Source organism: Arvicola amphibius, chromosome 4 (genome assembly GCF_903992535.2).
Source record: "Arvicola amphibius chromosome 4, mArvAmp1.2, whole genome shotgun sequence".
Taxonomy (NCBI): domain Eukaryota; kingdom Metazoa; phylum Chordata; class Mammalia; order Rodentia; family Cricetidae; genus Arvicola; species Arvicola amphibius.
In genome coordinates, this window is record NC_052050.1 from 48,532,527 (window position 1) to 48,559,121 (window position 26,595).

The 26,595-nt window shown below is 51.3% G+C and overlaps 1 protein-coding gene across 1 annotated transcript; it reads left to right on the forward strand.

Moving 5' to 3' along the window:
- Positions 1–1,627: 1,627 nt before the first annotated feature.
- Positions 1,628–22,220, forward strand: Smtnl2 (smoothelin like 2). Its single transcript, XM_038328147.1, has 8 exons — positions 1,628–2,063; positions 9,285–9,372; positions 10,026–10,265; positions 10,427–10,502; positions 11,395–11,574; positions 12,470–12,587; positions 12,868–13,019; positions 21,186–22,220. Exons 1-8 carry the CDS (start codon positions 1,674–1,676, stop codon positions 21,310–21,312), a joined length of 1,371 nt encoding a protein of 456 aa, XP_038184075.1. The 5' UTR covers positions 1,628–1,673; the 3' UTR covers positions 21,313–22,220.
- Positions 22,221–26,595: the final 4,375 nt, after the last annotated feature.

Sequence of the window (26,595 nt, forward strand, 5' to 3'; positions counted from 1 at the left end):
AGAATGTTGGAGAAAAAAAGGTTGAAGTTTGGCACTTGGGTAGAGGTCCCTGACTGACTTCTCTGGCTTCCATGGTGGTGGTGGGGCACAGATTAGGTTTTGATCTCCTCATAGAAAGATTTTGGAAATTTGGTCCTAAGCGTCTCCCTGTTTATCCTCAACCTCTCCCGTATTCTTTAACAGGGAACCTTTGTCACCCTGAATCTTACTGGCTACTGAGGAGCACACACCTGTGCACACACATACACACACACACACACACACACACACACACACACACAAGTCCTGGAAAAATGGGAGGGCACTTCACCATCTACCTTCCTCTCCCTGAGATCTCAGAATTGGTGCAAAAAATTGCAGGCGAAAGTCTCACAGGTGAGGGGCTGAAGTGATGGCTCACCAGTAGTTAAGAACACTAGTTGCTCTTATGGAGAATCCCCAGAGCTTGGCTTCCAAGACACACATGGTGGTTAACAACTATTGGAAACTTGGGTTCTAGAGGATCCCAACACCTTCTTGTGCTTTCTGTGGGCACTAGGCACAAATGCAACCAGGCAAAACACTCATACACATAAAATAAAAATTAACACACACACACACACAACAACAACAACAACAACAACAACAACAACCTGGGGCTGGAGAGATGGCTCAGCTGTTAAGAGCATTGGTTACTCTTCCAGAGGACCCTGGTTCAATTCCCAGGACCCACATGACAGCTCACAAATGTCTGTAACTTCAGTTCCAGGGGATCTGACACCTTCACATCAATGCACATAAAATAAGTTAAATAAAAAAAATACTGTTAAAAAAACAAAAAACAAAATGAACTTCTCACAGGTATTTGCAAACCGAATGGTACCGGGTAGGCCACTGGAGATGCATACAAAGGTGAGTCCGAGCGGTTTTATTTATTTATTTATTTATTTATTTATAATGTATACAATATTCTGTCTGTGTGTATGTCTGCAGGTCAGAAGAGGGTACCAGACCTCATCTCAGATGGTTGTGAGCCACCATGTGGTTGCTGGAAATTGAACTCAGGACCTTTGGAAGAGCAGGCAATGCTCTTAACCACTGAGCCATCTCTCCAGCCCCAAGTCCGAGCGGTTTTACCGGGAATATGTGTTTATGTGTGTGTGCGCATTTGCTGCGGTTCCTTGAACAGGGGGAAAGGTACCAACCAAAACAGAATCCATGTCCTGCAGATGAGAACCTAGAGGGAATGCTTAGTTCTCTTGGTTGTGGTTCTTAAAGCAACGTCCATTTGACGGCCTTCTTCCTTTGGGTCCCAGCTCTTTCCCCGGGTCGCACACCACTCCTATTGGGTCAAAGGCGGTATGCATGGAAATCCTTACTCCTCCGTGGATCTGCACTCCAGCAAAAGAGATAGTGAGCTCGCCACGGGTGCCTCCAGGGCCAGCCATCTCTCACCAGCGGGGCGAGTCCCTAGGGGCGGGGTGTCCGGGAGCGGGCTTTCCCGCCCCTCGGCCCCGCCTCCCCACGCGGCGCCCAGTCCCGGGGCTCTTGGGGTCTGCCCCGCCCTGCTCCCGCCCCTCTGGCCGCCCCTCAGGAGCCGCCAGCCACGGCCCGCCAGTCGCCGTAAGGAGCTGCTGATCGCTGGTCCTCTCTCACGTCCTGCCGGCTGTCGGATCGGTGCGCGCCTCTCGGCCATGGAGTCAAACCCCGACGCCGAGGAGGCGCACACGGTGCGCGAGGCGCTGGGCCGCTACGAGGCGGCGCTGGAGGGTGCGGTGCGTGCGCTGCACGAGGACATGCAGGGGCTGCAGCGCGGCGTGGAGCGGCGTGTGGCCGAGGCGCTGCGCCTGGCCGGCCCCTTGGCTCGCACCGTGGCCGAACTGCAGCGGGACAACCAGCGGCTGCAGGCGCAGCTCGAACGCTTGACGCGCCAGGTGGAGGCTCTGGGCTTGGCGACTGGTGTGTCCCCTGCACCCGGCACGCCCAGTCCCCCTCCTGCGGCCGCAGTTACAGACCGGGCGCCCCGCCTGGGCACCGCTCGCTTCTCCAGCCACGCCACCTTCTCGCTGTCCGGTCGCAGCCAGGTGATCTTCCTGGGCTCAGGGCGCTGGGTGTGAGCGTACGGGAGCGTGCCTGGGGGGAGTGGGATGGGGTAGGTTAGGGCCGCCCCTCGTCTACGAGTGCGTGCGCTCGCGAGCGTCCTCTGGTCTGAGAGCTATGCCTCCACCTGCCGCTGGGTCTTGGTAACTTGGGGTTACAGCAGCTCCCCGAAGCTGGAAAGAACAGGAGAAACATTGTTTTAGTCGGCCTTCTGCACCTGTCTTGCACCGCCCCCTTCTTTGGAGCCAGGTGGTGTTTGCCTTGAAATCTGCCCTCATCCCTCTGTCCCATGACTTTAAGAGTTTGGACACCAAGGTTTGGACCTTGATGGTTCACAGTCGCCTGGGCCCTCACCTGCTAGTTGGAATGATTAGCACCCCTTACCTGCCCCCTACATCGGCTCTATTCACGCGTCCGGGTGTTGCTGCTTCACTGAGGCCTGACCGCTCAGGTTGTAGATTAACCCCGATTGAGTTGCCCGTGTGTGTGGGTATGCAGGGTGCAGTCTGGTCCAGGCTGCTCAGCAACTGTGTTTGGAAAACTCACATTGCAGGGGGGAGATCCTTTACTGGGAACAGAGAGGGGGGAACTGGCCTTTAGCTGTGTCTAGATTTCTGGGGTCAGTGACTGGGCAGAGGCCAGCGTGAACCAGTCTTACTACTTTGGGCACGGCCTCCTGGAGTGGCGGGGCCTGATTAGAATGTTTCCATAGTGTGTACAGTGACCCTTAGGTGGGATTTTCCATCTTGACCCGGTATGTGCTCTGGGGGTGGATTTCTAGGGCCTGGGTCTCGGTACCCTGCGCCTGTCTCTTGCCTTAGTGCATTCTCATTGGTCCTCAGATCTGTGTGGGTTTTGGTCAGGAGGAGACTAGATAAGTCCTTGCCCTTGGAGGTCTCAGCCTGGGTGGAGGTGGCCCCAGACTGAGCAGTGGCAATAGTGTGAGCGGAGCTGCTTTGGTCCAGACTCTGGTCCTTTTGCAATGTGTATTGCGGAGGGCCTGATGATGGAGGCTCTGGTGTTGCTGTCCTGCTGCAAATGGGCTCTGTGCATGTTGCCTCAGAGTGGCCAAGAGTGCTCACAAGCCAGAGCGGAGCCTTCAGGTGTGTAAGGGAGGCCTGAGTCCTGAAAGCCCTTGGTGTTAGGCAGAGGAGATAGGCTGCGTGGGGGCAGCGCTGGTGTCCCAGTGTTTCAGGCCAAGTGTCTAGAAATCTGTCCTCTGAGTGGGATGAGTCACATGTCCCTAGAGTAAAACTGCCACTCTGAGTTCACATGTGCCCGCTACACTGCGTCGTCATTTGCTTCCGAAGTGTTAACACTCATTTGTAACTTGCAGAGGCAGCTGTTCAAGTTCTAAGAAAAATAATCCGAGTCCCATGTGAGTGCGTGTGCAAGAACGCTCGTGTGTGTTTCTCCAGCTATGGCTTTTTAAAATGGGAATTTGCCTTTATCCATCAGGTTGGGCAGCGGGGGAGCTGGGTGGGGAGGAACAGGGTCCTCCTGGACCTAGTACCCTCCCTCAGGGACGGATGGAGGGCTGGAGGGTGAACAGAGATGAGTCTGTGACTTTTCCCCAGGAAGCGTGAACAACATCTCTTGTCTCAAAAGAGAGTACCCAAGACTGGCTTGCGGACCAATTAGTTTATTGGGGTTATTTACAGGAGCATGGAGCATGGCTGACTCAAAGGCAGCTGTAACATCAAAAGCCCACACTAGCAAGGGTGATGACTCATGAAAGCTGCATCCATGGGGCTGCGGCTCCACCAGAGACTCTTCTTTCCTCTTCAGTTGTTTACTGTGCATATAACCTCAGGGAAGGACCTGGTGCGTCTTTTAACTCTCTTAGCTTCCAAGCCTCCTATGTTCAGAGACTTTTCCAAATTTTATGAGCTTTCCCCTTCCCTCTAAGAGAGAATGTCTCAGTTCTAGGAAATAAGTCCCCACGGACAACTGCGATGGTCTAAGCAGAGAGGATGAGTCTGAGTCGAGGCTGTGCGGTGTGGGTGAGCTGTCTGGGACGGGAGTCCCAGAGTTGGAGTCAGCAGGCATGAAACAGAGGCAGACTTGTGTTGGGGAGACTTCGGAAGAGGCTGGGGTCTGGAAGGATGCGCCAGCCTGTTGGGATGGAGGACAAAAACCCAGGAGCTGCAGAATAGTTTGAGGACCCGAGAAAGGCCCTGGGACAGCGAGCAGCAAGTATAACTGAGCATCCTGAGAGGAGGATGGCCCTAGAGGCTGCACAGACCTTGGTCACTAGCTCTTTGGGCCGGAGGCTACTTCCCTTTGTCTGACCCCCAGATGGACTATGACTGTCCACCCTTACAGGAGCCCCACATAGGCTCTGAGCTAGTTGGTGGTAGACAGTACGGATTGGTCATGAACAAGGATGATGAAGAGTCCCCAGTGGGTGCTTGAAGAAGGGCTGTGTAGTTTCTTATCTTCCATGTCTGTGGTAGGGGCCTTGGTGTGAGGGTCTCATCCAGTAACTACACGGCAATGGTGGCTGCCCCTCTTGGTTTGTGGCCAGACCTTGTGGAGGCAGATATTCTATCCTCCCTCTCGAGGAAGCAATGGGACAAGAGGCGGGTTGTACTCAGCGTGGAAATATGCTGAAGGGGTTGATCAGTTCATCCACTTTTGAACACACAACCTTAATGGCCAGCATGTGACTAAGACCACCAGTGAGAGGATCAAGGAAGCCTTAGAGGAGGGAGAGGACAGGGCACTCTGGTGAAACAACCAGGGGGGGGGGGATTCTGCAGGAAGTTTGGAAGTTTGAGAGACAAGCACTTTGCTTAGAGCTGACAGGAGAGACTTCGAGACATTTGCTCTCAGCTGGTCCTCAGTTTCCCTGTGTTTAAACCAAGGTGTGAGCCGGGTGGGTGGTGGTGGCACATGCCTTTAATCCCAGCACTCAGGAGGCCGAGGGAGGTGGATCTCTGTGAGTTCGAGGCCAGCCTGGTTTACAGAGTGAGATCCAGGACAGCCAGGGATGTTACACGGAGAAGCCCTGTCTCAGAAAAAAAAAAAAAAAAAAAACCAAAAACAAACAAAAAGAGTACATGGTATTCATGCAAAGGACCTGACTTCCATTTCCAGCACCCACACCAGGCAGCTCACAATTGCTTGTAACTCGAGCTCCAGGGGCATCCAATGCCTCTGTCCTCGGCAGGCACCGGCACCCGCCCCGCCCCGTACATATAATCAAAAGTAAAATAATAAACCAAGGGGAATTGGCCTAGCCTATTGGCCCAGTGCAGTGAACCGGCTAGCTGATCTGGTTAACAGCCATTGCTGTTGTTCGTCTGAGAGGAGGGACCCAAGAAGGCCGAGGTAGATGGCTGCAACCCGAGGTCAGACGTAGGCCCAGGAGGCTGGCAGTGAATTGTTCCCTGGAGATGTCATCCTCGGCTACGCTGGAGCCTCTGGGTCCCTATGGTCAAAGCAATACAGTCCTTCGGTAATAACTGCCAAGAGCCGGGTGTCAGAGGCCTGGTGGTGAGAGAAAGCAGACTCCCCTTATCTGCCTGCCTTTCCCAGAGCCAGTGTGATAAGGGGGCTTAATGCTTTGGGGAGACTTTGGATGGAGTCCTCAAAAGCTGTGGCGTGAGTGGAGATGGGCTGGGGCAGAAGTTTTATCCATCCTAGAGAGGGGTTCTGCCCTATATGGGCTGTGCTGAGCCCACATGTGAGTTCCTGTGTCCCTGGGGCTCCCTCTTGCAATGCTATTTCTTCCCCTCGAAAAGAAATGTCAACAGCTTTACAACAAGAGGGTCCCATCTCTCGGCCCCTGAAGCCACATTTATCTCATCCTCCACCTCCCCCGCCAAATTCCCAGGCCTGGGCTCCCTCACCGGGCACCTCCCCTTCCCTAAAACGGAGCTGAGACTGTGGGAGTAGGAGGCCAGCTCTACAGGACCCATCCCCAGCCCTGGGGCTCTACTGGGATTTCTGCTCTGGCGTAAGCACACAGAGGTTTCCTGCAGCAGCTACTGGGCCAGGCTGCCTCAGAGGAAGGCAGTGGCTACCTGGGAAACAGATTAGCAGCCTCAGGGTGGCATGGGCTTGGGAGAACAGCTTTCTTCAGCCCAGCTGGGCTCAGTCCTTTCCTTTTCTGGCTCTGCCATCTGTGAAAGTCCCACTGGGTGTTCATCTCTGGCTTTGTGCCTTTTTCTTCCTGCCCATCTGGCTGAGATGCCTCCAGTGGGGCTTATCCCCTGGGATATAACACTTGTCACGAGTTACCCTCTGCAAGGCCAGGGTGCTTTGTGGACAGAGCCCTGGTTGGCAGGAAGAGACCCCTGACCTCAAATGTTAATCTGATCACTGCCTCCAGCCTCTGTGTGAGATTGAGAGCCTCTTTCTACTACACCAGGCTGGGTTCCCTGTGTGGTGATGGGTTAGAAGTTGTATTACAATAGCCCTTTGGCCTGAAGTATAGCAAAGCCCTTTCTCAGGCCAGACGTGGTTGCAGTTTGGGACTAGGGGAGTCAGAAGCAGGGGAACCTGGGAGTCCTGGCTTAGCCCTATACCCCACCCACCTCTTTGTAGAGACTCCTTAGCAAGACTGGCCAATACTGAGATGGATAAGTCACTTCTGTCCAATCCTCTGGGGTACCGTGGGGGTGGGGACCTGCAGTGTACAGTGACAGGTGTCTTTTTGGGGGGTTGTAGATACTTGCATTCCTGGGAAAATGATTTCACCACCAGTCTGTCCTTTTAGGCCCCTGTCTAGACCTGCAGAACCTGTTGGACAAGAGTGGGTGGGTAGGGGTGGGGGATACAGAGACCCCAGAGCTGCTGCTTGCTTGGCCTTGGTGACTGGAGGCTGGGTTTCCAGCTGGAATGGCTGGTTCTCTTCCCACTGCTGACTTAGCACCAGGCTTCTAGGGGTGCCCCTCCCCACAAGTTCTGGAGTGCAAGAGACACCGGCTATCCTATCCTGTGATCCTGAGGGTGGGCTTGCCTCTCCCTTCTTAGATCCCGGGGTACTGGGTCCCATCCTCTGTTGCCTCCCCAGGACTCTACCCTACAGTGGTACAGTGGTTACCCCACTTTACCAGAGTCTGTTTGCCTGTCAGTGTGACCTTGCCTCTCCACCCTGGGAAAACTGGGGTCCCCTTCCCTAGCTTCTCACGTGATCAGGACTTACCATTGGGGGAGTATATGCAGCAGAGGGTCGTGGATCCCTCCCTCAGCTTCTCCCCAACCTGTCTTTTCCCCTGCCCTCCACACCTCTGATTCAGTTTCTGCCATCACCAGTGACCTCTCCTTAGCTAAACACAATGGGCACCTTCTCTCAGCTTGACTTTCCTTTTCTTGACCTCAGGCTCCCTTTGGAACTGCTTCCTTCCCTGGCTCTCTCAGCCTCCTACTGGGTTTCTTCCCACCTCCTGGCTGTGCTCTCTCTTTTCCTGGCTGACAGCCTTCTCTGCTCCCTGACATGCAGGTGCTTTTCTGCAAGGCTCCCAGGAGTTGGTGGAAGCCATAACTGCTTCCTTATCACCCATCCTTCCTTTGTTTTCCACTTGGTCTCAGATATGCTACCTAATGTCTCAGGTGCCCCTTACGCCATCTTGCCCAGAGTCGAAATCCTTGCCCACTGCTCTCCAATAGTCTTCAGCAGACCTCATCATCACTTAGGCCTGAGCCTAAACTCGGGAGAGGTTTGGTGCCCTGCCTCCCTTCACATCGGCTCACTCTGCCAGCCAGGTTCCCTTTTCTCCAAAGCATTGCCCTTGGTTTTCTCACACCTTTGCCCCCAGTTCCTCTTCAGGGACTGTGGGATCGACATGTTTTCCATCTTCTTTAATGCCACCTTTGCTGGCTTCTGACGTGTGTTCCTAAATCACACCGCAGGCTCCTTGTTTAAGTCCAAAGACCCCAGACAAGTAGTTTGAGCTGCAGAATCATGCAGGATCCCAACACTGGGGCCTCTATGCCTCCCTGCTTTTGTGCCACCAATCATTCTCCTGGGAATAGCTTCTGTCATTAGTACCTAGCTCCCTGAGGACTTGCTTTGGGTACATTGCCTCAGAAAACCCTCTTTTTCTCTGGGAGGCAGACTGCCTTAGGTATCCCAAGCTGACTCAGTACCGTCTGTGTACCTGCTTGCCCAGTTCCCCACTTGGATGGGTGGACACCTCCAACACTGGCTAGAGGAGGACTTGATTCCTCTGGAGTCAGGGATAAACTGTTGTCTGGGAAGCTTGTGGATCAGAGGAATAGCCTGGAAGGATTGGAGAGGCCCAGCTAGCTAACCACTCAAGTTACCCAGTATGAGATTTTAGCAGAACTCCAGGTTAGGGACAGCTTCTGTCCCCCTTGCTGGGCTGATTGTCCTAACCTCAGGTCCCTAGACATGCTAAGCCTGTCACACCTTTGCTGGAAAGAGGTGGAGGCATTCTCCTCTGGCTACACTTTCTGGCTGCCCACCACCCCAATAACTTCCATAGGCAGTGGGTACCTTTCTCTGAACCCTGAGGGTAGTAGCATCTGTAAAATGGGACTGATGTTTGTTAGATGCCCAAATCCCAAATGCCACTTGTATAGTCTGTGCCTGCTCTTGATCTAAGACCCAGAGAAGATGGGCTATGCCAAGATCCCAGGATTTCCTGTGACACCCTTCTCTTGGTGTTTGTTCCTGTATCCCAGCCCTGCTGAAGCCCTGGGAGGCTGGAGGGTGTGTAGAGCCAACCAGATCTACACACTCTGTATGTCTGGGGGAATTCGTGTGTTTCTGTGCCTAGCAGAAAAGCCTCGGAGAACCTTATTTGGCTCCTTGTCCATCTTTGGCCCCAAAGGACCTTGCACCTTACCATATATGCTTCTTCCTTGTGGATAGTCCTAGCTGAGGGGTACAGAGGCCTGTGCCTCCCGCTAATCATCTGGTGTGTGGGTGTGTGCGCATGTATGCCTAACACACTGCTTCTGAATTTGCAGCCTTTATCCTCAGTCTTCTTGGGCTCTGAGATGAGCCTCTCAGGTTGTAGGAGTTTCTGGAACTAGATGGAGTCATCTTTTTTTCTCTGAACCATTGCTCACCATTGTACCTTCTGGGGGATCCTTTCTTCCCCAAATGAAGGAGGTTTTCACCACTGAGCCAGAAGGGGTTTTGGGAAGTACCTTTAGGGTGGGCAATTGATGGGGCTTTGGGATGGGCAGCTGGCTCCCACTGATGGGTTGTGGTGTTGGTGCCTCTACAGAGCGTGGAACAGGATGAAGCCGGTGATCTCGAGGTGAGACGAACTTCGAACTCATGCACCATGGAGAATGGACACCAGCTGGGTGCAGGTAGGACCCTACGGCAGAAGGGAGGTGGCTGGCTAGATTTGCGGTTCCGGCGTCTGTGCCCGTCATCTCTTACTTATGGGGGCAGGTGCTTGAGACTGAATCCCACCCGGCAGAGAGACTGCAAGGGAAACTTTTAAAATAAAGAGTGCTACTAGGCACAGTGGCACACACCTCTAATCCCAGCACTCAGGAGGCAGAGGCAGGCGGATCTCTGAGCTTGAAGCCAGCCTGGTCTACAGAGTTGAGTTCCTAGACAGGCGGGGCTACCTAGTGAGACCCTGTCTCAAAAAACAAAACAAAACAAAGTAAATAAAATATACAGAGAAACGGGAGTTCAAGGGAGCGAGCTTCCCTATTTCTGGAAGAAAACAAGCAGAGGCTGAGAAGTCGTCCATTCTTAGAAGTGGGTGGACTGACAGGCAATTTAGATTTACTGAGCTAGCATCTGGGGAAGTTGACGAGAATCAGGTCTGAGTGGCTCTGTAAGACTTACATGGTAATGGAGGTGAGCTAGGCTGGAGGAGTCGGAGGCTTCCTGAAGGCGCTGGGAGGAAGACTCAGGGAGCCAAAATCCTTCCTGGCCTGAAAGTGGGGGAATCTGAGGCTCTTGTGGCTGCCATAGCTGACTTATCCTGGTTGGTCACGTGTTACAGGTTCAGCCAATGGATCCCCAGAGGTCCAAACCTCCTCAGCCCCGGAGCCCCCTAGGCCGCGTCCTGTGAGCCTCTCCTTGCGGCTGCCCCACCAGCCGGTCACAGCTGTCACCCGAGTCTCTGAGAAATTCTCTGGGGAAACCTCAGCTTCAGCTCTGTCACCCACATCTGCTGCCATTCAGGGGGCCTTCAGCCCCAGCCCTAGCGAGGCCATCAGCCCCTGGACTCCTAGTCCAACTGGTATGAAGGGAGAGTGGTTTGGGGACCAAATCCCACCGCAGGGTGGGTGAGAGAGGACAGTGCCCGGGTGGGGGTTGGCAGGAGACTTGGGATACTCAGGTCAGACCCCAGTCCACCTCTGCCACCACATTCCCTGTTTCTGTCTTTCTTTGGCCCTATAGAGAAAAATTCCTCTCTCATGCGGTCCTTGTCTGGCTCTGGGTATGGAGCGGTGACAGCAGGCAATCACAAGGACAGGTGAGTGTGTGGCTGCCCGGGTTGTTCTGCTCTGCCTAGGACCGAGCTGCGGGGCTCTCTCTGGGCTCACTTTGCAGAACTAGAGCAGTGGGCTGGCAGGTGGGATTGCAGCTGGGAGGGAGGTGACCAAGGTCAGTAGGCATAGGCTCAGTTGCAGATGGGTCAGCTTCTCTGGTCTGCAAAGCAAATCCATTAAAAAGTTGCAGGCGTGTGTGTGCACGTGCGTGCGTGTGTGTGTGTGTGTGTGTGTGTGTGTGTGTGTGTGTGGCGGGGTCTCAGCTTCTCTGGGAGGTGGGCAGGAGGACATTTGACTTCCTGTTCTCCATTCTGGCTGGGGGCTCTGAATGAGGTACTTTCTGCCATAGGAAGAGCAGGGTCTTCCTTGGTGTAAGCCTAACTTCAGTTGACTTACTGGACGTGAGAATGGGGGCGGGGTAGCAAACAAGATGTTTTTTTTTTTTTTTTTAAATAATAAAAGGAGAATTGAGACTTCCTGGCAGATTGTTCCAGGGTGAGAACAAAGAGGGTCCTATCTAAATGTGGTGGAGGAGGGGGCCTGACTCTGACTCTGAGTATACCCCTTGCCCTCCCCAGGCATATTGACACCAAGGGGTAGCTCTTGTGCCTTGAGAGGGGCCCACTCTATCTCCCTAGTTGGGCCCGCTGGCCATGTATGCCACCAATTGCAGCTCAGTTCAGAAAACCTGCAAAACGAGTTAGGACCTGAGCAGGTGGGACCCACTTCCCACACTGCCCCTCCGAGGTCTAGGGGTCTGTCATAGGTCTGCCTCACTGTCTGACGGACACTCGGTATATGTATTCCACCTGGGGCCCAGCGGAGGGCCTAGTGAGGGCCAGTTCTGTGTTCCTGACTTCATGATTCTCTCCGCAGCCCTCCACTGGTGACCCCACCACAGTCACCCCCATCCTCGCAGCCTCCAGCGATGACTCAGGCCCCTCGCCAGGGAGAGCGTCGCAGGGAATTGGTGAGGTCGCAGACACTGCCTCGTACCTCAGGGGCACAGGCTCGGAAGGCGTTGTTTGAGAAGTGGGAGCAGGATACAGCAAGCAAGTATGGATACTTATTCCCAAACTAGCTTGATGGGCTTTCAGAGTGGGCCCAGCCACAGCCGTGGTCACGCAGGCATGGCATAGAGAGTCTTGCTGGGCTCTGGCTATTTCCTGGTGGGGTGTTCCCGAGATCAGGTTTCTCAGGCAGAACTCAAGGTCAGGGCTGTTTTGTAGAGGTGCCTGAGGTTGAGGAGTTCCTTTTGTAGGGAGAAGAGGGCTGTGGGCTTGGGACCAGGCCAGGTTAGGGAGAGATGCTCCCTTCCATTTGCAGACAGCCCAGTCTTCTGGTCCCTCTGTGTTCCTAGGCCATCCTTGCCCTTGAATTGTTGCTTTTTCCTTTTCTGGGCATGACCTGGGAGCCTGACAGGGGAGGCCTAGCTGCAGGGCTGGCTTTGCTTAAGGACTGAGGAGATGACACCGAGGGACCCAGGCCCTTGCCATTCGCTCCTTATTAGAGATGAGGCCCTTAGACCACACCTCCTTTGCATGTTTATTTAGTGCTCTTGTCAGTATTGATGCCCGCTGAGTGCCGGTCGCTGCCCGTGCTTCTGTGATGCTCTAGTAAAGAATCTGATCCAGGAAGCTCCCGCTGCCCCAGCATCCTGCCTTTGGGTACTACAGAAGCCTAGAAGGAAGGCAGGATGGAAAGGGTGTTCAGGAAGAGGGTGGTAGGTCCACGCCATTCAAATCCTGTCTCAGGATTACCCAGGGATCCCTGCTTCATGTGGGACTGTTCACAGGGGTCCTAAAAAGCTGGGTGCGGCTAGGAGTCTGCATGGCTGGTGTGCGGCACTGTGCTGTGGACACAGCTGTAGCATGTGGATTGAGTCCTGACCAGAAGGTATAGGAATGTTCTCTCTGTTGGCTCCCACAGCACGCTTGCGCTCTCTCCACAGGGGCAAAGGTGAGACCAGGGCCAAACTAAAGCGGTCACAGAGTTTCGGTGTGGCCAGTGCCAGCAGCATCAAGCAGATCCTGCTAGAGTGGTGCCGTAGCAAGACCGTGGGCTACCAGGTGAGTGGGCCAAGGCAAGCCAGGCATCTCGCCTGCTCTTGACTTGCCGGCGGGGCAGGATCCTACCAGGCTGGGGAGGGATGCGAGACGGAGAACTCATGCATTCTGAGCGGTACCCAAGCCACCCGCAACACATGCTTAGGAATTCTGCCTGAGCAGACGGGTGCAGCGCACCTTCAAGGGTGAATGCAGCAGCAACTGTTTGTTGCTCAGTGGGCTGAGGCTGGAGAATGTGCTCAGAGTTGAATGGGGTGCTGACCTCCACTCTCTCTGCTTGCAGCATGTGGACCTGCAGAACTTCTCCTCCAGCTGGAGCGATGGCATGGCCTTTTGTGCCCTGGTGCACTCGTTCTTCCCTGATGCCTTTGACTATAATGCGCTGAGCCCCACCCAACGGCAGAAGAACTTTGAACTGGCTTTCACCATGGCTGAGTAAGTATGGCCGGTCCCGCTGGCTGTTGGTCCCAGCCCAGACCCCGAGCACAACTTCTGCCCTGGGTAAGGTCAGGACACACAGGACAGCACTTTACAGTGAACTGAGGGACCTTGAGGCCATCCAGTCTGTCTGTCTCTTAGATGAATGGGAAGACAGGTTGGTGAAGGATGTGTCCAGGCTCACACATTACTAGGTGCTGGAACTGTTTCTGCTGTTCCTGTCTCCTTGCTGGGTGTTTAACTTCTGCTGTACAGTTTGCAAAACCAGCCACAGACAAAGCTTGAGGGGCAGTGTGTACATCCTCTCAGGCTGGTGTTGGGAAGGTCCTCAGCAGGAAACTGGGATTGCCTGGTATATTTTAAAAGTAGATTATTTTTATATTAAATATTATTATATTTAAAAGTAGACAAAGCCGGGCGGTGGTGGCGCACGCCTTTAATCCCAGCACTCGGGAGGCAGAGGCAGGCGGATCTCTGAGTTCGAGGCCAGCTTGGTCTACAAGAGTTAGTTCCAGGACAGGCTCTAGAAACTACAGGGAAACCCTGTCTCGAAAAAAAAAAAAAAAAAAAAAAAAAAAAAACCAAAAAGTAGACAGTATTTCCCTAAATACTGTCATAGCACGGACTGTGAAATTACCTCTTGTTTTTGGTTCTTGTAACAGAACATTAGAAGCTAGATGAGGGTTATTTTGGTGCCTAGCTGTAGACTGGACATTCAGGATCATGGTGCTTGGGTCTGCTCGGCTTCTGTGAAGGTTTCATGCTCCTTCAGCTCCTGATGGAAAGCCAAAGGCCAGTTGTCACCTGTGCCAGACAGGAGGGGACAAAGGGCACATGGCACTTTGTAACAACCTCTTCTTGAGATAACTAACCCACTTGTGAGAACCACATTAATCCCTGCATAAGGGTGGATTCCTGATGATTTAATGACTCTGAAGGGCCCCACTACCTTTCAACACCATCAGAGCGGGGATCAGGCCTCAACATGTGTTGGGTGGGTGAAAGCCATATTCAAACCATGACACTTGTCTTGTATGTCCCACTCATAGGAGAGGACCTGGGGGAAGGCAGTGCAATTCTGGAATCAGGATGTGCTTGGAAAACCCGTTTGGGATCTGGTTTTTGGCTAAGAGCAACCCTCAGCTCATGAGAGTTGTCAGGACCCTGTGGGACACAGGCGTGTATTCCAGCTGGGTAGGGCGTGTATTCCAGGTGGGCAGGGTGTGTATTAGTTACTTTTTTTTTATTGCAATGACAAAATATCTGATGAAGACATCCAAGGAAAGAAGGTTTTAAGGGAATGTTTTCTTCTTTAAAAATTATTTATTTATTTATTGGTTCGCAGTTTGAGGGAGGCAAGGCAACAGGGGTATGAGGCAGCTGGTCACATGTCCACAGGCAGCAAGCAGTTGGGATGGGGGGGAGAGAAAGAGAGAGATGGATTCTGGTGCTCCATGCATTTGCTGCATTTTACTTGGTCTGGGGACCCCCAGCCCGTAAGGCCGAGCCACCCACAGTCAGGATGGGTTCTTCCCTTCTTGGTTACATCTCTGTGGAAACACTCTCGCAGACACACCCAGAGGTGTGCTGCCGTGGGGACTCTAAATCCAGTCAAATTCACAACAGAGAACAGTCATGGGGTGTGCTTATTAAAAAGACTCTGAGGGTGGGGGCAGGAATAGGAGACGGGGGCAGGTGCGGTGGGGCAGCACCCTCTCCAAAGCCGCATTATCTATCTCTCGACACCATTGCGTTAAGGACTGTGCCTCAGCACAGTTTGGGGTGAGTTCGGGTGAACACCAACCATATTCAAACCCTGGTATCTGTCTTCTGTGTAGTACTCTGGGGGTTAAATTGGGGGAGAGTGCTATAAACCCTGGGCCCGCTGCTGCTGGTGTTGAGGCTGCCTGAGACCATCTAAAAACTGTGGACGTGAGGATGCATTCAGCTCACTATGACCTCGCTGTGAGGGGCCTGCTCAGAGAAACTCTGTCCGTGCCCCAGGGCGTCATCACAGGCTCCTGAGAACACAGACAGTAATCCTCAGGGCGCCCTGTCGCTTTCTGAGGAGTGGAGAGAAGGAAGGGCAGCTCCAGAGTTACTGTTCATTATGCCTTTGTGCCTCATGTTGCAGCCTCTGAGGGGCCACGTTTGTCCTGGTTGAGCCCTCAGGTTCCCCATCTTCATTTGTCCTCAAGTGATGGGGTTGAAGGAGGCTCCAGCTCAGGTTTTCCTTGCTATCTTCACTCTGTTTCCAGCCCAAGCACTTAGTCCTGGTCCTCCAAACTAGGACCTGAGCCTGGACAATACCATGCTTGGTACTGGAAGCTTGCCTGGAGCCACAGCTCCTGTCCCTCTCTAGGGTAGAAATGCTCACTATAGGGGCAGAATGGGAGCCATGGCTTGGAGCTCCTCAACCTGAGGCTTGGGGATAGGGGCCCATGCCTGCTGTGTTGACTTGGATTCTAGGTCCCTTTGGGGTCAGAGGAACGCCTTGTGTACTTTCAAAGCCTTCCCTTTCTTGGCTGCTTGGGATTAGCTGTCATCCTAATAGCAGAAACAGCTTGGGCGAGTGTGTTATGCAACTGGATCCAGACGATGGTGGATTTAAGCCAAGTGTCGCGGCATGATGCTGGGAGGGGTAGTTCATAGGAAGAGGCCCAGCTGCTTGAAACTCAGGAATGGCGGCTGTCAAAAATCAGACGAGAATGTGTGGGATCAGGGCTCCTCATAGGTAACCCAAAACTCAACCCCGGTCAGAGTTTAGAAGGCTAAGCAATGCCAGCATGCCCTGGCCACCCTTGGTCACCTGTATCCAAGGATCCAACTGGCTTGTGGTAGGGAGGGGGACAGTCTTGAGCAATGTGTGGTGCCCCTGTGCCCCAGGTTCTAAGGAACACAGCTTCCCTGGGCAGTTAGGGCAGACTGCCTCCAGGACTTGTTTCTCAGCAGGAGTTTTGTGAGCACTGTCTCCAGACTCCACACAGATGTTTCTTCTATTCTCAACCTGGGGGGAGGGTGGTGGCTGGGCCAGGCTTTGGCTCCCTTCTCTCCCCAAGCAAACTGCAGGATAGGACCTTGGCCCTGCCTCCCTGTGGCCTGAGTCTGCTCCCAGTTGGGGAGGGGATCAGGGGGTGATGGGACCTCTGAGGTGAATTCTGTTTTGTTTTGTTTTTTTTCTGACTGCAAAGAGTGGGGAGGGCCATCAGAGGCAGGTCTGTGTGGGGAGCTTAGAAGGGACCTCCCTTTATGAATCATCTGTGAGATTATCTCTCAGGTATAAGGGAGAGAGAGAGTCTGTGGAAGTGGTCTTGCTCCCCAGGGCCTCCTGGGAAGGCAGCTGCTTGGATCCCTAGTTTCTTGGACAATAGCTGACTGGAAAAGCTGCATGGGACACCTGCCTGAGATTATTGGAGCCAACGTCAGCATCGTAGGTTAGCCAGCAACATCTCAGTGAATACATGGTACCCTTGAAAGTTATCAGGAGCCACTAATGCAGAGGATGGCTCAAAAAGACTGTTTAGGGAGCAGGCAGCCTGAGCTGAGAGGAGCCTGGTGTCCAACCAAGGCATGACCTTTAGAAGAGAAAGGACTGGGCTGGGTGTAGTGGTGGATACCATCAGGAGGCAGAGGCAGGTGGATCTCTGTGAGTTCAAGGCCAGCCTGTTCTACAGAGCAAGTTCCAGGACAGCTAGGCCCTGCCTTGATACCCCCTCCCACCCCCAAAAAGAGAAAAGACCTGATCATGTTCTCCGACTATTCATCTAGGAAAGGAGGTGCTTCCAGAACCCATGAGCAAGTATCTTTAGGGCACAAAATGCTGCCCGCCCCTCCCCTCCATAGTTTCTGGGCCCAGCGGTTCCTTGAATCCTAATCTGTGTGAGTGATTCCTTGCTGACAGCAATAGCATCCCTTGTCTGACAGGTGTTCAGGGCCTGGAACAGGGGCAGACCAGCACCTTTTATGGAAGGGGCAAAGCAGGACGGGTGGCTGACCCTTCTGCACCTTTCCTTCCCACCCCTGCCCGTAGCACAGGAAGCCGCAGCGCTCCCAGCCCAGGGCTTCCCACTTGCCCTGCGTGGAATGCGCCTGCTCTCCAGTTACACCCAGCAGAAGGGGCTTGAGCGCTATTTGTAGTGCCCATGTGTCTCCGTCTAAAACAAGACAAGAGGCAGCAGTCCCACCTCTGGTCTGCATTTAGGACAGTCTCAAAAATCACCCCTAGCCCCTCCTCTGTGGCCTGGGGTAGCTGAAGATGCAGTAAAGAGTAAAAGAATCCCTGCAAGGTGCATATTAGTAAGCCAGCGTCATCCTTGCTTCAGGCTGCGGGGTGACATTTGAAGTCACCTGAGCTCTGTGGATTTCTCCATGTAGTTTGGATTATTTAAAATAAGCATGGACCATTTTAACAAAAGCACCTTTAAAAAAAATAAAATGTAAACGCCAATTGGGGCCTCTATGACTTTGAGACTTTTATCTTTTGATAAAAAATAAAAGTCAGCAGTAGCTGTCACTGTCTTGTATTCCGTCTCCTGAGAGATGGCTGGCTGGCTGCCACACACTCAAGCAGGTGTCCTGTACTTTCCTATTTGGCAGTTGGAGGAGTATTGTTGCCATTGTAGCTGGTACCACAGGGTCTCTGAAGGAGCATGTTCTATCAGCAGGGGCAAGTTAGAGTGAAAGGGAAGTGTCCCTGAGGGTCAGCTGAGGGCCGGACAATGGCATCAAAGACAAGGTGTTGGACCTGGAAGCTGGAGGATTTGGAGTTCCTCATGTAGGAAGTGAGTGAAGGCAGAGGTGGGCTAGGAGAGAGAGCTGAAAGTTGGTGGCTGCATGTTGCATGCTGAGAATCTTTCTTAGACACTGCATCCACCCGCATCTGCTCAACTTAGAAACAGCAGTGGGATGGGGTGGGGACTGGGTCTCTGTTTGCCTGCAGGGAAGACCAGCATCTTGTCCATGACTTGCCATCAGGGCAGTAGAGGGTGACACCAGGGTGAGGCCTTCCCTTCCATATTTGTAGCTACCCTTATTTGGAAGACTTGCTTCCTGGGCAGGGTATGGGGTGTTGGCTGGAGCGTGTTCGAAGCCTCTAGAAGAAGGAGGGGTTTGTTTGATGTCTTTTGCACAGGTCAGGAACATCTGGAACAAGCCAGCAACTCTTAATAACCATGAAATGGGCCGGAGAGGCGTCGGAAGGGACTCAGAGTTTCCTCCGTGCCCTGGGAGGGAAAATTAAGGAAACAAATTTCAGATTAGGGAAAGACACAGGTACAAAAGTTCTATTCGAAAATGTGAAGGGCTTTCTTGTGGTGGGGAAAAGTTAGCCGAGGACAATCTTGTGGGAATAAGAGATAAAATGTACAAGGAAGCGAAGGAGCATTTGTGCCTTAGGGCCAAGTTCCTGGTGACCACAGCCTCCTGCAGAGGGGTCAGAACAGTCCTGGACTTAGGGGAGGGGGAACACGTGGAAGGAGAGCCTTCATGGGGATAAGGTGATGTGTGAGTTCTTTTCCAAAGCGGAGGTCCTTCTAGGGCTGTTGTTACTTACAACTAGAGACCATCAAAGTGACCATTGAAGTGACCATCGAAGCTCCCACCGACAGAGATGATCCTATAGATGCATGTGGGGCTGGTTTGGATTCACCTGGGGGTTTCTGAGTAGCAGGCTTTAGAGAGAGAGTATGTGGGAAACTGGGGTTCCCCTGGCAATGTGGGGGTGGGGTGTCAGATGACAAGTAATAGCACTGGAAGATGAACTCAGGTCCTCAGCCTCTGAAGAACTCAAGAAGTTTCAATTCTTGGCCACGGAGCACCCTTGCATGCTTCCATCTCTGACACCAAGCCCAGCCTTTGTCTGTTTTGGGGAGAAAGGGTGCCAAACTCACTTGTCACCTCCATGTAACTTCTGGGTTCCCATACAGGTCACCATCTGTAGCCCCAGGGGGAGGCAAGAGGCGGGGACAGGATCCGGAACAGACGTCTCCATTTCGCCTTGACATTTGGTCTCTGGCCAGCTCTCTAGAGCAGAGCTCAGCCGTGCTAATGTTACAGTCTTTGTCTGGGTGGCACGTAACTCAGGGAGCCAGCCTGTAAAAGTGTTGCATGAATTGTGTTGAGCTGGCTGCAAGTTCTGGGATGGGTCTGAGGATCCCTGATTGTCTGCTGGGGTCTCCCATCTGGCTGGGCTCTGGGGAGCAAGGTACATAAGCCTTCTAACCAGCCTGCTGGAGTTGGGTGAGCAGAGGTGGATCCTGACTGACTGCCCAGGAAATGAACATTGACGGGTGGAAGGAATGCTGGCACTGGCATCTGAGCTAGCAGTTTATAGTTCACAATCAGGCCTCTTTTTCCCATTATCTGCTCTGCAGAGTGGAGAGAGAGAGAGGAGGGGGAGGTATACACATGAATGTATGCTTGTGTGTGCCCATGTATGTGCATGCTGATGCCCGAGGTAGATGATGGTGTTTTTCTCCTTAGTGACTCGAGACGGGTTCTCTCACTGAACTGGCAGCTCACTGTTTCAGCTAGGCTGGTTAGCCAATGAACTCCTGGGATTTGCCTGGCTTTGCTCCTGCAGTGCTGGGATTAAAGGCATGGGTAGCCATGCTCAGCTTTTTATGTGGTTGCTGGGGATTTGAACTCAGGGCTTCATGCTTTCATAGGAAAGACTGCTGCCCTCAGAGCCATCTTCCCAGGAGCTATTCCAGTGGGTTTACGTTTTTGGTACCGATATACTTTTTTTCTTTAAGATATGTATTTAAGATTTATTTTATTTTTATTTATGCGTATGTATGTGTCTGTGTGTACATGTCCATATGTATGCAAGTTACCCAAAGGTGACCGAAGGGCATTCGGTCTTCAGTGTTTTTGTTATAAGGTGTATGTTGAATCCTTGAATGCGGAATCTGTGGTTATAGAGAGTCAACAGCATTATGTGTTTGCTGAATCCTGGTTAAAAATCACCCTCCTTACTGTGGCTCATGTGTGTGCGTGTGTGCACGCACATGTGTAGGCCAAAGGACAACTTAGGTGTCATTCCTCGGGTGCCTGGAGCTCATCAAGCAGGCTAGGTTGGCCAGTGAGCCCCAGGGATTTGTTTGTCTCTAACTGCTCCCCCCTCCCCCTCCCCCCTGTGCTGGGATTCCAAGTATGCGCCACCATGCCTGTTTTTTGTTTTTGTTTTAGTTTTAGTTTAGTTTTTTTTTTTTAAAAAAAAACAAAAACGTGGGTTTTGGGAATTTCATCAGGTCCTTGTGTTTGCAAGGCAAGCACCGAAAGAGCTCTCTCTCCAGCCCCATGAGTCATATTTGTTTTGTTTTTAAGATAGAGCCTCATTGTGTAACTCTGGATGGCCTAGAACTCACTATGTCGACCAGCGTGACCTCATACTTAGAGATCCATTTGTGTCAGCCTTCCAAGTGCTAGGATTAAAGTTGTGGGCTACAATGCCTGACTGGATCAAGTTGGTCTGTATGTCTGCATGTGGTTATGTGCCCATGAGTGCAGGTGCCCCGGAGACCAGATTCCCTGGAGTTACAGATAGTTTTGAGTCATTTGATGTGGGCACTGGGAACTGAGCTCAGGTCCTCTGGAAGAACAAGTGTTCTTAACCCCTGAGCCATCTCTCCATCCCCTGGGTCATTTTTTTTTTTAAGTTTAAAAGACTACTTCAGAGCTGGGCATGAAGGCACATGATCATAATCCCCTCATTTAGGAGGCTGAGACAGGAGGATCATGAGTTTAGGAGTAGGTTGGGCTACACAGCAAGCTCCCATCTCCAAACACCAAAACTAATTAATTAACCAACCAACTAACTAACAATACATAAATGCATACTGTTTGAGGAAGCCTATGGGTGAATTTATCATTTTTCTTTAATCTTACATCTGCTTTCCCGTTCTTGCTGACTTGCCATGTGGTGTGTGTGTACTATCTCTGCTTCCGTGTGACCTACATAGGTGGTTTGTGGCTGTGGGAGGCTGGGAATGAGACAAGAGCTCAGCAGCTCCCAAGGCTCTCTGGAGCGTTCCCATTCTCTTTTGGTTTGCACTTGAACACCACAGGCTCCTGGCGAATTCTGTTTGGGGACAGTGACAGTAGCCCAGTGTGGGGGCTGGTTGTTCTCTGGGACCGTGCCCTGATGGGGCTTCTGTGTTTCAGGAACCTGGCCAACTGTGAGCGCCTCATCGAAGTGGAGGATATGATGGTGATGGGCCGCAAGCCGGACCCCATGTGCGTCTTCACCTACGTGCAGTCCCTCTACAACCATCTGCGTCGCTTTGAGTGAAGCTGGCAGCCTGGAGAGGCCAGGAAGAAACGACTGTGGGGTCACTCATGGTCCCCAAGGCAGCATAACCTCCGGGGGCCTCTGGTGTGAGCTGCTGTTGGTTCTATGGTGTGTGACCACTCGCCCCTCACACCCAGTTCCTGATTAAAAGTATTGATGAGGCTAAACTGAGCCCCACAGCCTCTCACAGCCAAGGGCTCAAAGGAAAAACTCTAGAGTCAGAGAAATTGGTGCTAAGCAATGACCTTCCTGCAGGGGGCGCTAATGTTTCCCTCTGGTGAATTTGATACATTGGCTTGACAGGGTTCTACTGATTATCAAGTTTTCTTCTTCTTATTTTCTTCTTCTTCTTCTTTTTTTTTAAAATCAACATACCCGGAGTTTTTTACTTCCTCATACTGTTTTGGGATCCTTTTCCCCCTCCCTCTGGGCCACTGCTAGGAAACAGACTCAAGTTTTTGGGAAGAAACAGTTTAATCGCACCCACGTCCTGGGTGGCAGATGACCGTTCTATCACCTCTCCTCTGTGGGGAGGGGGCAGGGTGCCTACCTAGGTCCAGAGGGGCTCCTGGCATCCCAGGAGAACCCACAAGTGTTCAGTTAAGAGAAGGTTACCTGGGCAGTACCAGGGAGGAAGGCTAGGATCCTTCGAGCTGAGAGTTCCCATTTGCTCCAGGTATTTATAAAATCGTTTTTACCTGTACCACTAGCCTGTTTGTACATAAAAGATGTGTCAAACTTCGCTTGGGTTTGTTATTTCTGTTTGGGAGATGGGGACGAGGCTTGGGCAATAAGAGACTGCATAGATTTAAACAAAGATCTACTGAAATCATACCTTAATTGTTTATGTATTTAAAACCACTTGCCTGGGAGGCTGAAAAATGACATCTGCTGTCTACTAATGCGCTCGTCCCTCAGCCCTCTCTGTGTTTTTTGAAGAATTGTGAACAGACAATTTATCCCGCAGATCTGTCCCTTAGATACTGGCAAATATATTATGATAAAAAGTGGCCCAGGGTTGATGGTTTTGAGTGATCATTGGTTTTTGTGTGTTTCTTTTGTTTTATTTTATTTTTTTTACATGCGAAGGGCCAGCGGGGGTGGTGGTGTAGAACCCAGGTCCTTGACTATGCAGGTGTGCTCTCACCCCTGAGCCCCACCTCTCCTCTCACCCCAGGGGTGGTCCCTTTCGTGCAAGCCCATCGAGGAGCGCTGGTTTCATTTCACAGATGTTTGGCAGTGGAATTTAAATTAAAAAAAAAAAAAAAACAACCACTAGATTCCACAAAGCTGCAGCCCTTAGCTTATTCTCCCCTAAGATTGAAGATTCATTTTATAATTGAATTGGATTTTAGCCACCAACTGTTAAAACCTCCCTTGAAGGACCTAATACAGTCCTTCATTTCATGCAGCCCCCTCTAAGTGTTAGTGCGCTTTTGTGGGTGGGGTGTCCCAGGTGCTGGGTATTTAGGACTCTATGGCAGAACTTGTGGGTGACTTGAACAGTATTTCCAGTGGATCTGTTTGCTCAGGCTGTAGCCTTGAGCCACCTTTTGGGTTTTCCCACAGTGGGAACCATTCCCTTCCTGGCTCTCAGCATTCGCAGGCTTGGAGAGCCCTATTCTTAGCAGGGACACATACTGGGGCTTAGGGTTTCAGGCTTAAATCCAGCGAGGGCACTCTAGGGCTCTATAAACAGTGTGCCTATATGTCACTGAGTACTTACGCGTGGCAGACCAGGCTCTCCTGAGTGATAGACACGGCCTTGTACCTCTGCACAAAAAATGCAGCAGGCCTTACGGGGACAAGGGACTGCTTCTCAGGACTGGTGTCACTGTGTCCCACCTTCAGAATATTACAGACTAGATTTATTTAGGGTTGGTTCAATGATGATCTTGTTTGCAGAGTGTGTGTGTGTGTGTATGTGTGTGCGTTTGTGTGTCTCTGTGTATGTAGGGTTGTAAACTAATGTTTTGGGCCAGGTGTGGTGCCAGGTACACACTTGTAATCCCAGCATTCAGGAGATGTAGAAAGGGGATTCCGGGTTTCATTCCAGCTTGGGCGACCTAGTAAGACCATGTCTCAGAGAAGGGGAGGGAGATTTTAAAGTTGACTACATCTAAGACAAAGCAGGCAGCTTCAAGGCATGGAGGGAATGGAAAAAGTCCTCTCAACCTTGGGACATTCTGAGATTTCTGTTTTTCTATATTGTGTGTTGAGTATATTCCTTCTTCCTTCTCCTCCCTTTACCCCCAGCCCCATCGATTCCCTAGGCAGTTTCACTTCTACTTCATTTAATACATACATACATGGTTTTATGTAACTATCTAAAATCCAGTGTGACTGTACACGAGAGAAAACACAACACCTGAGATGGACATCTTCAGATGGGATGACACAAACATTCTCGGTGGAGACTGACTCCTGGCTGCCTATTCCTGTGGTGACACACACAGGGCTTCTTTGCATCCTTTTTCCTTTCCCCGGTGATTTCCTGGAGCTGTTCACGAGAGTCATCTGTTTTTTCCAGATAGAGCCCCTCAGCTGGATTGCGTTAAAGCTTATTAAATCTGATCAAATAGTCTTACGCGCTTCCCTGGCGGGACCATTTCTCCAGAGCCAAGACGGGGTTTCACTTTTCTGTCAGCTGCTGGTGTTTTTCCATTGCAAGTGGGAGTCTGTAAGCACTTTCTGGATATGATATACCGTGCTCTGGGCAGAGGAGACCACGCAGGCCAGGTGTGTGGGGGGAAGAGTTTGTGAAAGCCAATGAGTTTCGCAAATGTGTTCGATGATGAAAAGTTCTCAGCTTTCCCCTTGGCAGCGGTCAGACTCTAACCAAGGGAGACCGGCGTGAGAGAACACTTTATTTCTGCCATGATGATCTGCTGGTGTGTCTGCAAAGCAGCTTGGTAGAAGGGCGGAAATGCTGACTTTGGTAGGTCTGTTCAGGGTGGTGCATCTGCGGATGGCGTAGAACCCACTGTGGGCTCTCTCCAGGTGGTGACAATCTAGCTTTGTCCTGGTGACATCATACCCGTTTGGGCTGCCCCTTGATTCCCACTTTCCCCTTCCCAGCCGCATACTCTCATATCGAGGAGATGGGCGTCTGCCCAGTGATGGATGTCTCTGATGTGGTCATGTCTGATCTTTCCTGCTTTCAATGTTGGGTTTGGACTTGGCCTTTGTGGCCCTTTCATCGCTCATCTCTTGTGTTTGGACACCGGATGGCTCTTGACCTTTTTTGAAAAAGCATTCTAAAAATTCTAAGTCCTGCCTTCTCCCTGGAAAGCTCTAGTTGGGAATGAGCACCTGGGAAGAAAGAACCCAAGAGTGCTCCCGTCTGCGTTCCGCAGGGCATCTGAGGGGAGGTCCAAGCAGAGAGAGTGGGGACTGCTGGGGCCAGTGCTGAGGTGCACAGCACCGAGACATGTCAGGCATGTCACTGCCTTGGTGTCCATGCTGGAGTCTTGGAGATGCCTTGTCACCTGGGCATCTTGGTCCTGCTCCCAAGGCAGTTCATAGTCCATCCCCCCACAAGGTGACCTAGCTATGCACTACCTCATAGATAGAGGTGAAATCTGTAGTTCTCGCAAACCCCAGAGTTTTGTACATTTTTTTCTCTCTCTCTCTCTCTGATTTTTTTTTAAATATTACGTCTGTGTGTGTTTGTTTGTGTTTGAGGGGTGGGGGTGGGGGTCAGAGGACAACCATGGAGTCCTCTTCTTTCACCATGTGGGTCCCAGGGATCAAACTCAGGCTTGGCAGCAAGCACCTTTGCCCACTGAGTTGTCTTGCTGCCCACCTAAGCTTGTGCCTCTCTTACATCAAGACTTTATAACCCATTCTTGGTGTGGACTTTGCGGAGTTTGTTAAGGTCTGAGTTGAACATTTAACCTCTTTCTTCCCATCACCTTACCTAAAACCTGGCTTCTTCAAGGGGTCCCATTTAGGCCAGTGGCAGCAGCATCACTGCCTGGGTGTCTGTGGTGGAACCTTGGAGGCTCCTTGCCACTGGGTGTTTTGGTCCTGCTTCCAAGACAGTTCACCTGTGAGCCTCTGTGCACTGTGAAGTGGGTGTCTGAAGTCCTCAAGCATCCAAACCAACTACATTTTTCAAGGCTTCATTGTGACATTTTTGATTTACAGAACGGTTGAGTCATGTCACACACGTCTCTATCCCATAGTTCACCATCTGCTGATTGGTGTTGTTTCTCAATATACAGTTGTTTTACATGTTTTTACTGAGCTGTTTGGAAGTAAAATACAGACATCACAAAAGCCACCTCTGGCTGTGTTGGCAAATTAATCAGCATTCTCAGGGGTGGGGATACAGCTCAACGATACAGTGTTTGTCTTGCATATACAAAGCCCTGACTTTAATCCCTAGCAACACACACGCACGCGTGTACACAAACACACTTCATACAAGCAGTGTATTCTTAAATTTAAGAAACTGAACATCTGTTCTTTTTTTTTTGCTTAATTTTTCAAATCAACCCTTAGATTTTATTTTATTTTTGTTTTATGTACATTAGTATTGTGTCATGGTTGTTGGGTCCCCTGGAACTGGAGTTACAGGCAGTTGTTACCTGCCATGTAGGTTCTGGGGATTGAACTCAGGACCTCTGGAAGAGCCGTCAGTGATCTTAACCTCTGAGCCATCTCTCCAGCCAATCTGTTCTTTCTTTCTTTTTTTTTTTTTTTTTTAAAAAAAAACTAAGGTTTCTTTATAATTAAAATAGTTTAATTTTTAGTTATGTGTGTGGGAATATGCGATATGTGTGTATAGTGCCTCTGGAGGCCAGAAGAGGGTGTGGGATTCCTTGGTGTTAAGCCACTGATGTGGGTGCTGGGATCTGAACTTGGGTCCTTTGATAGAATAGTAAACATTCTTCTGGTTTTTTTGTTTTTGTTTTGTTTTGTTTTTTGAGACAGGGTTTCTCTGTAGCTGTGGAGCCTGTCCTGGAACTTGCTCTGTAGACCAGGCTGGCCTCAAACTCACAGAGATCCACCTGCCTCTGGTCTACAGAGCAAGTTTCAGGGCTGTTACACAGAGAAAGCAAACAAAGAAAGATAGATAGAATTGTGATTTTAAAATTTTGTACTTTTTCTAGTGGGTTATTTTTATTTATTATTGTGAGGGTGTTTCTGTGTGTCATGACATACATGTGGAGGTCAGAGGTCAACTTTGTAGAGTTGATTTTCTCCTGTCCTTACCTGGGCTTGGTCAGATCATCAGGCCTTTACCTAGAAAGGGCCTTTCTTCACGTGAGAGCCATT

Bases quoted from the DNA above. Each gene is read 5' to 3' on its own strand.
- Smtnl2 (XM_038328147.1), top strand. From the start codon at position 1,674: ATGGAGTCAAACCCCGACGCCGAGGAGGCGCACACGGTGCGCGAGGCG. The intron at 2,064-9,284 runs GTGATCTTCCTG...GTGCCTCTACAG, and splicing joins CGCTGTCCGGTCGCAGCCAG to AGCGTGGAACAGGATGAAGC. The intron at 10,266-10,426 runs GTATGAAGGGAG...TTGGCCCTATAG, and splicing joins CTGGACTCCTAGTCCAACTG to AGAAAAATTCCTCTCTCATG.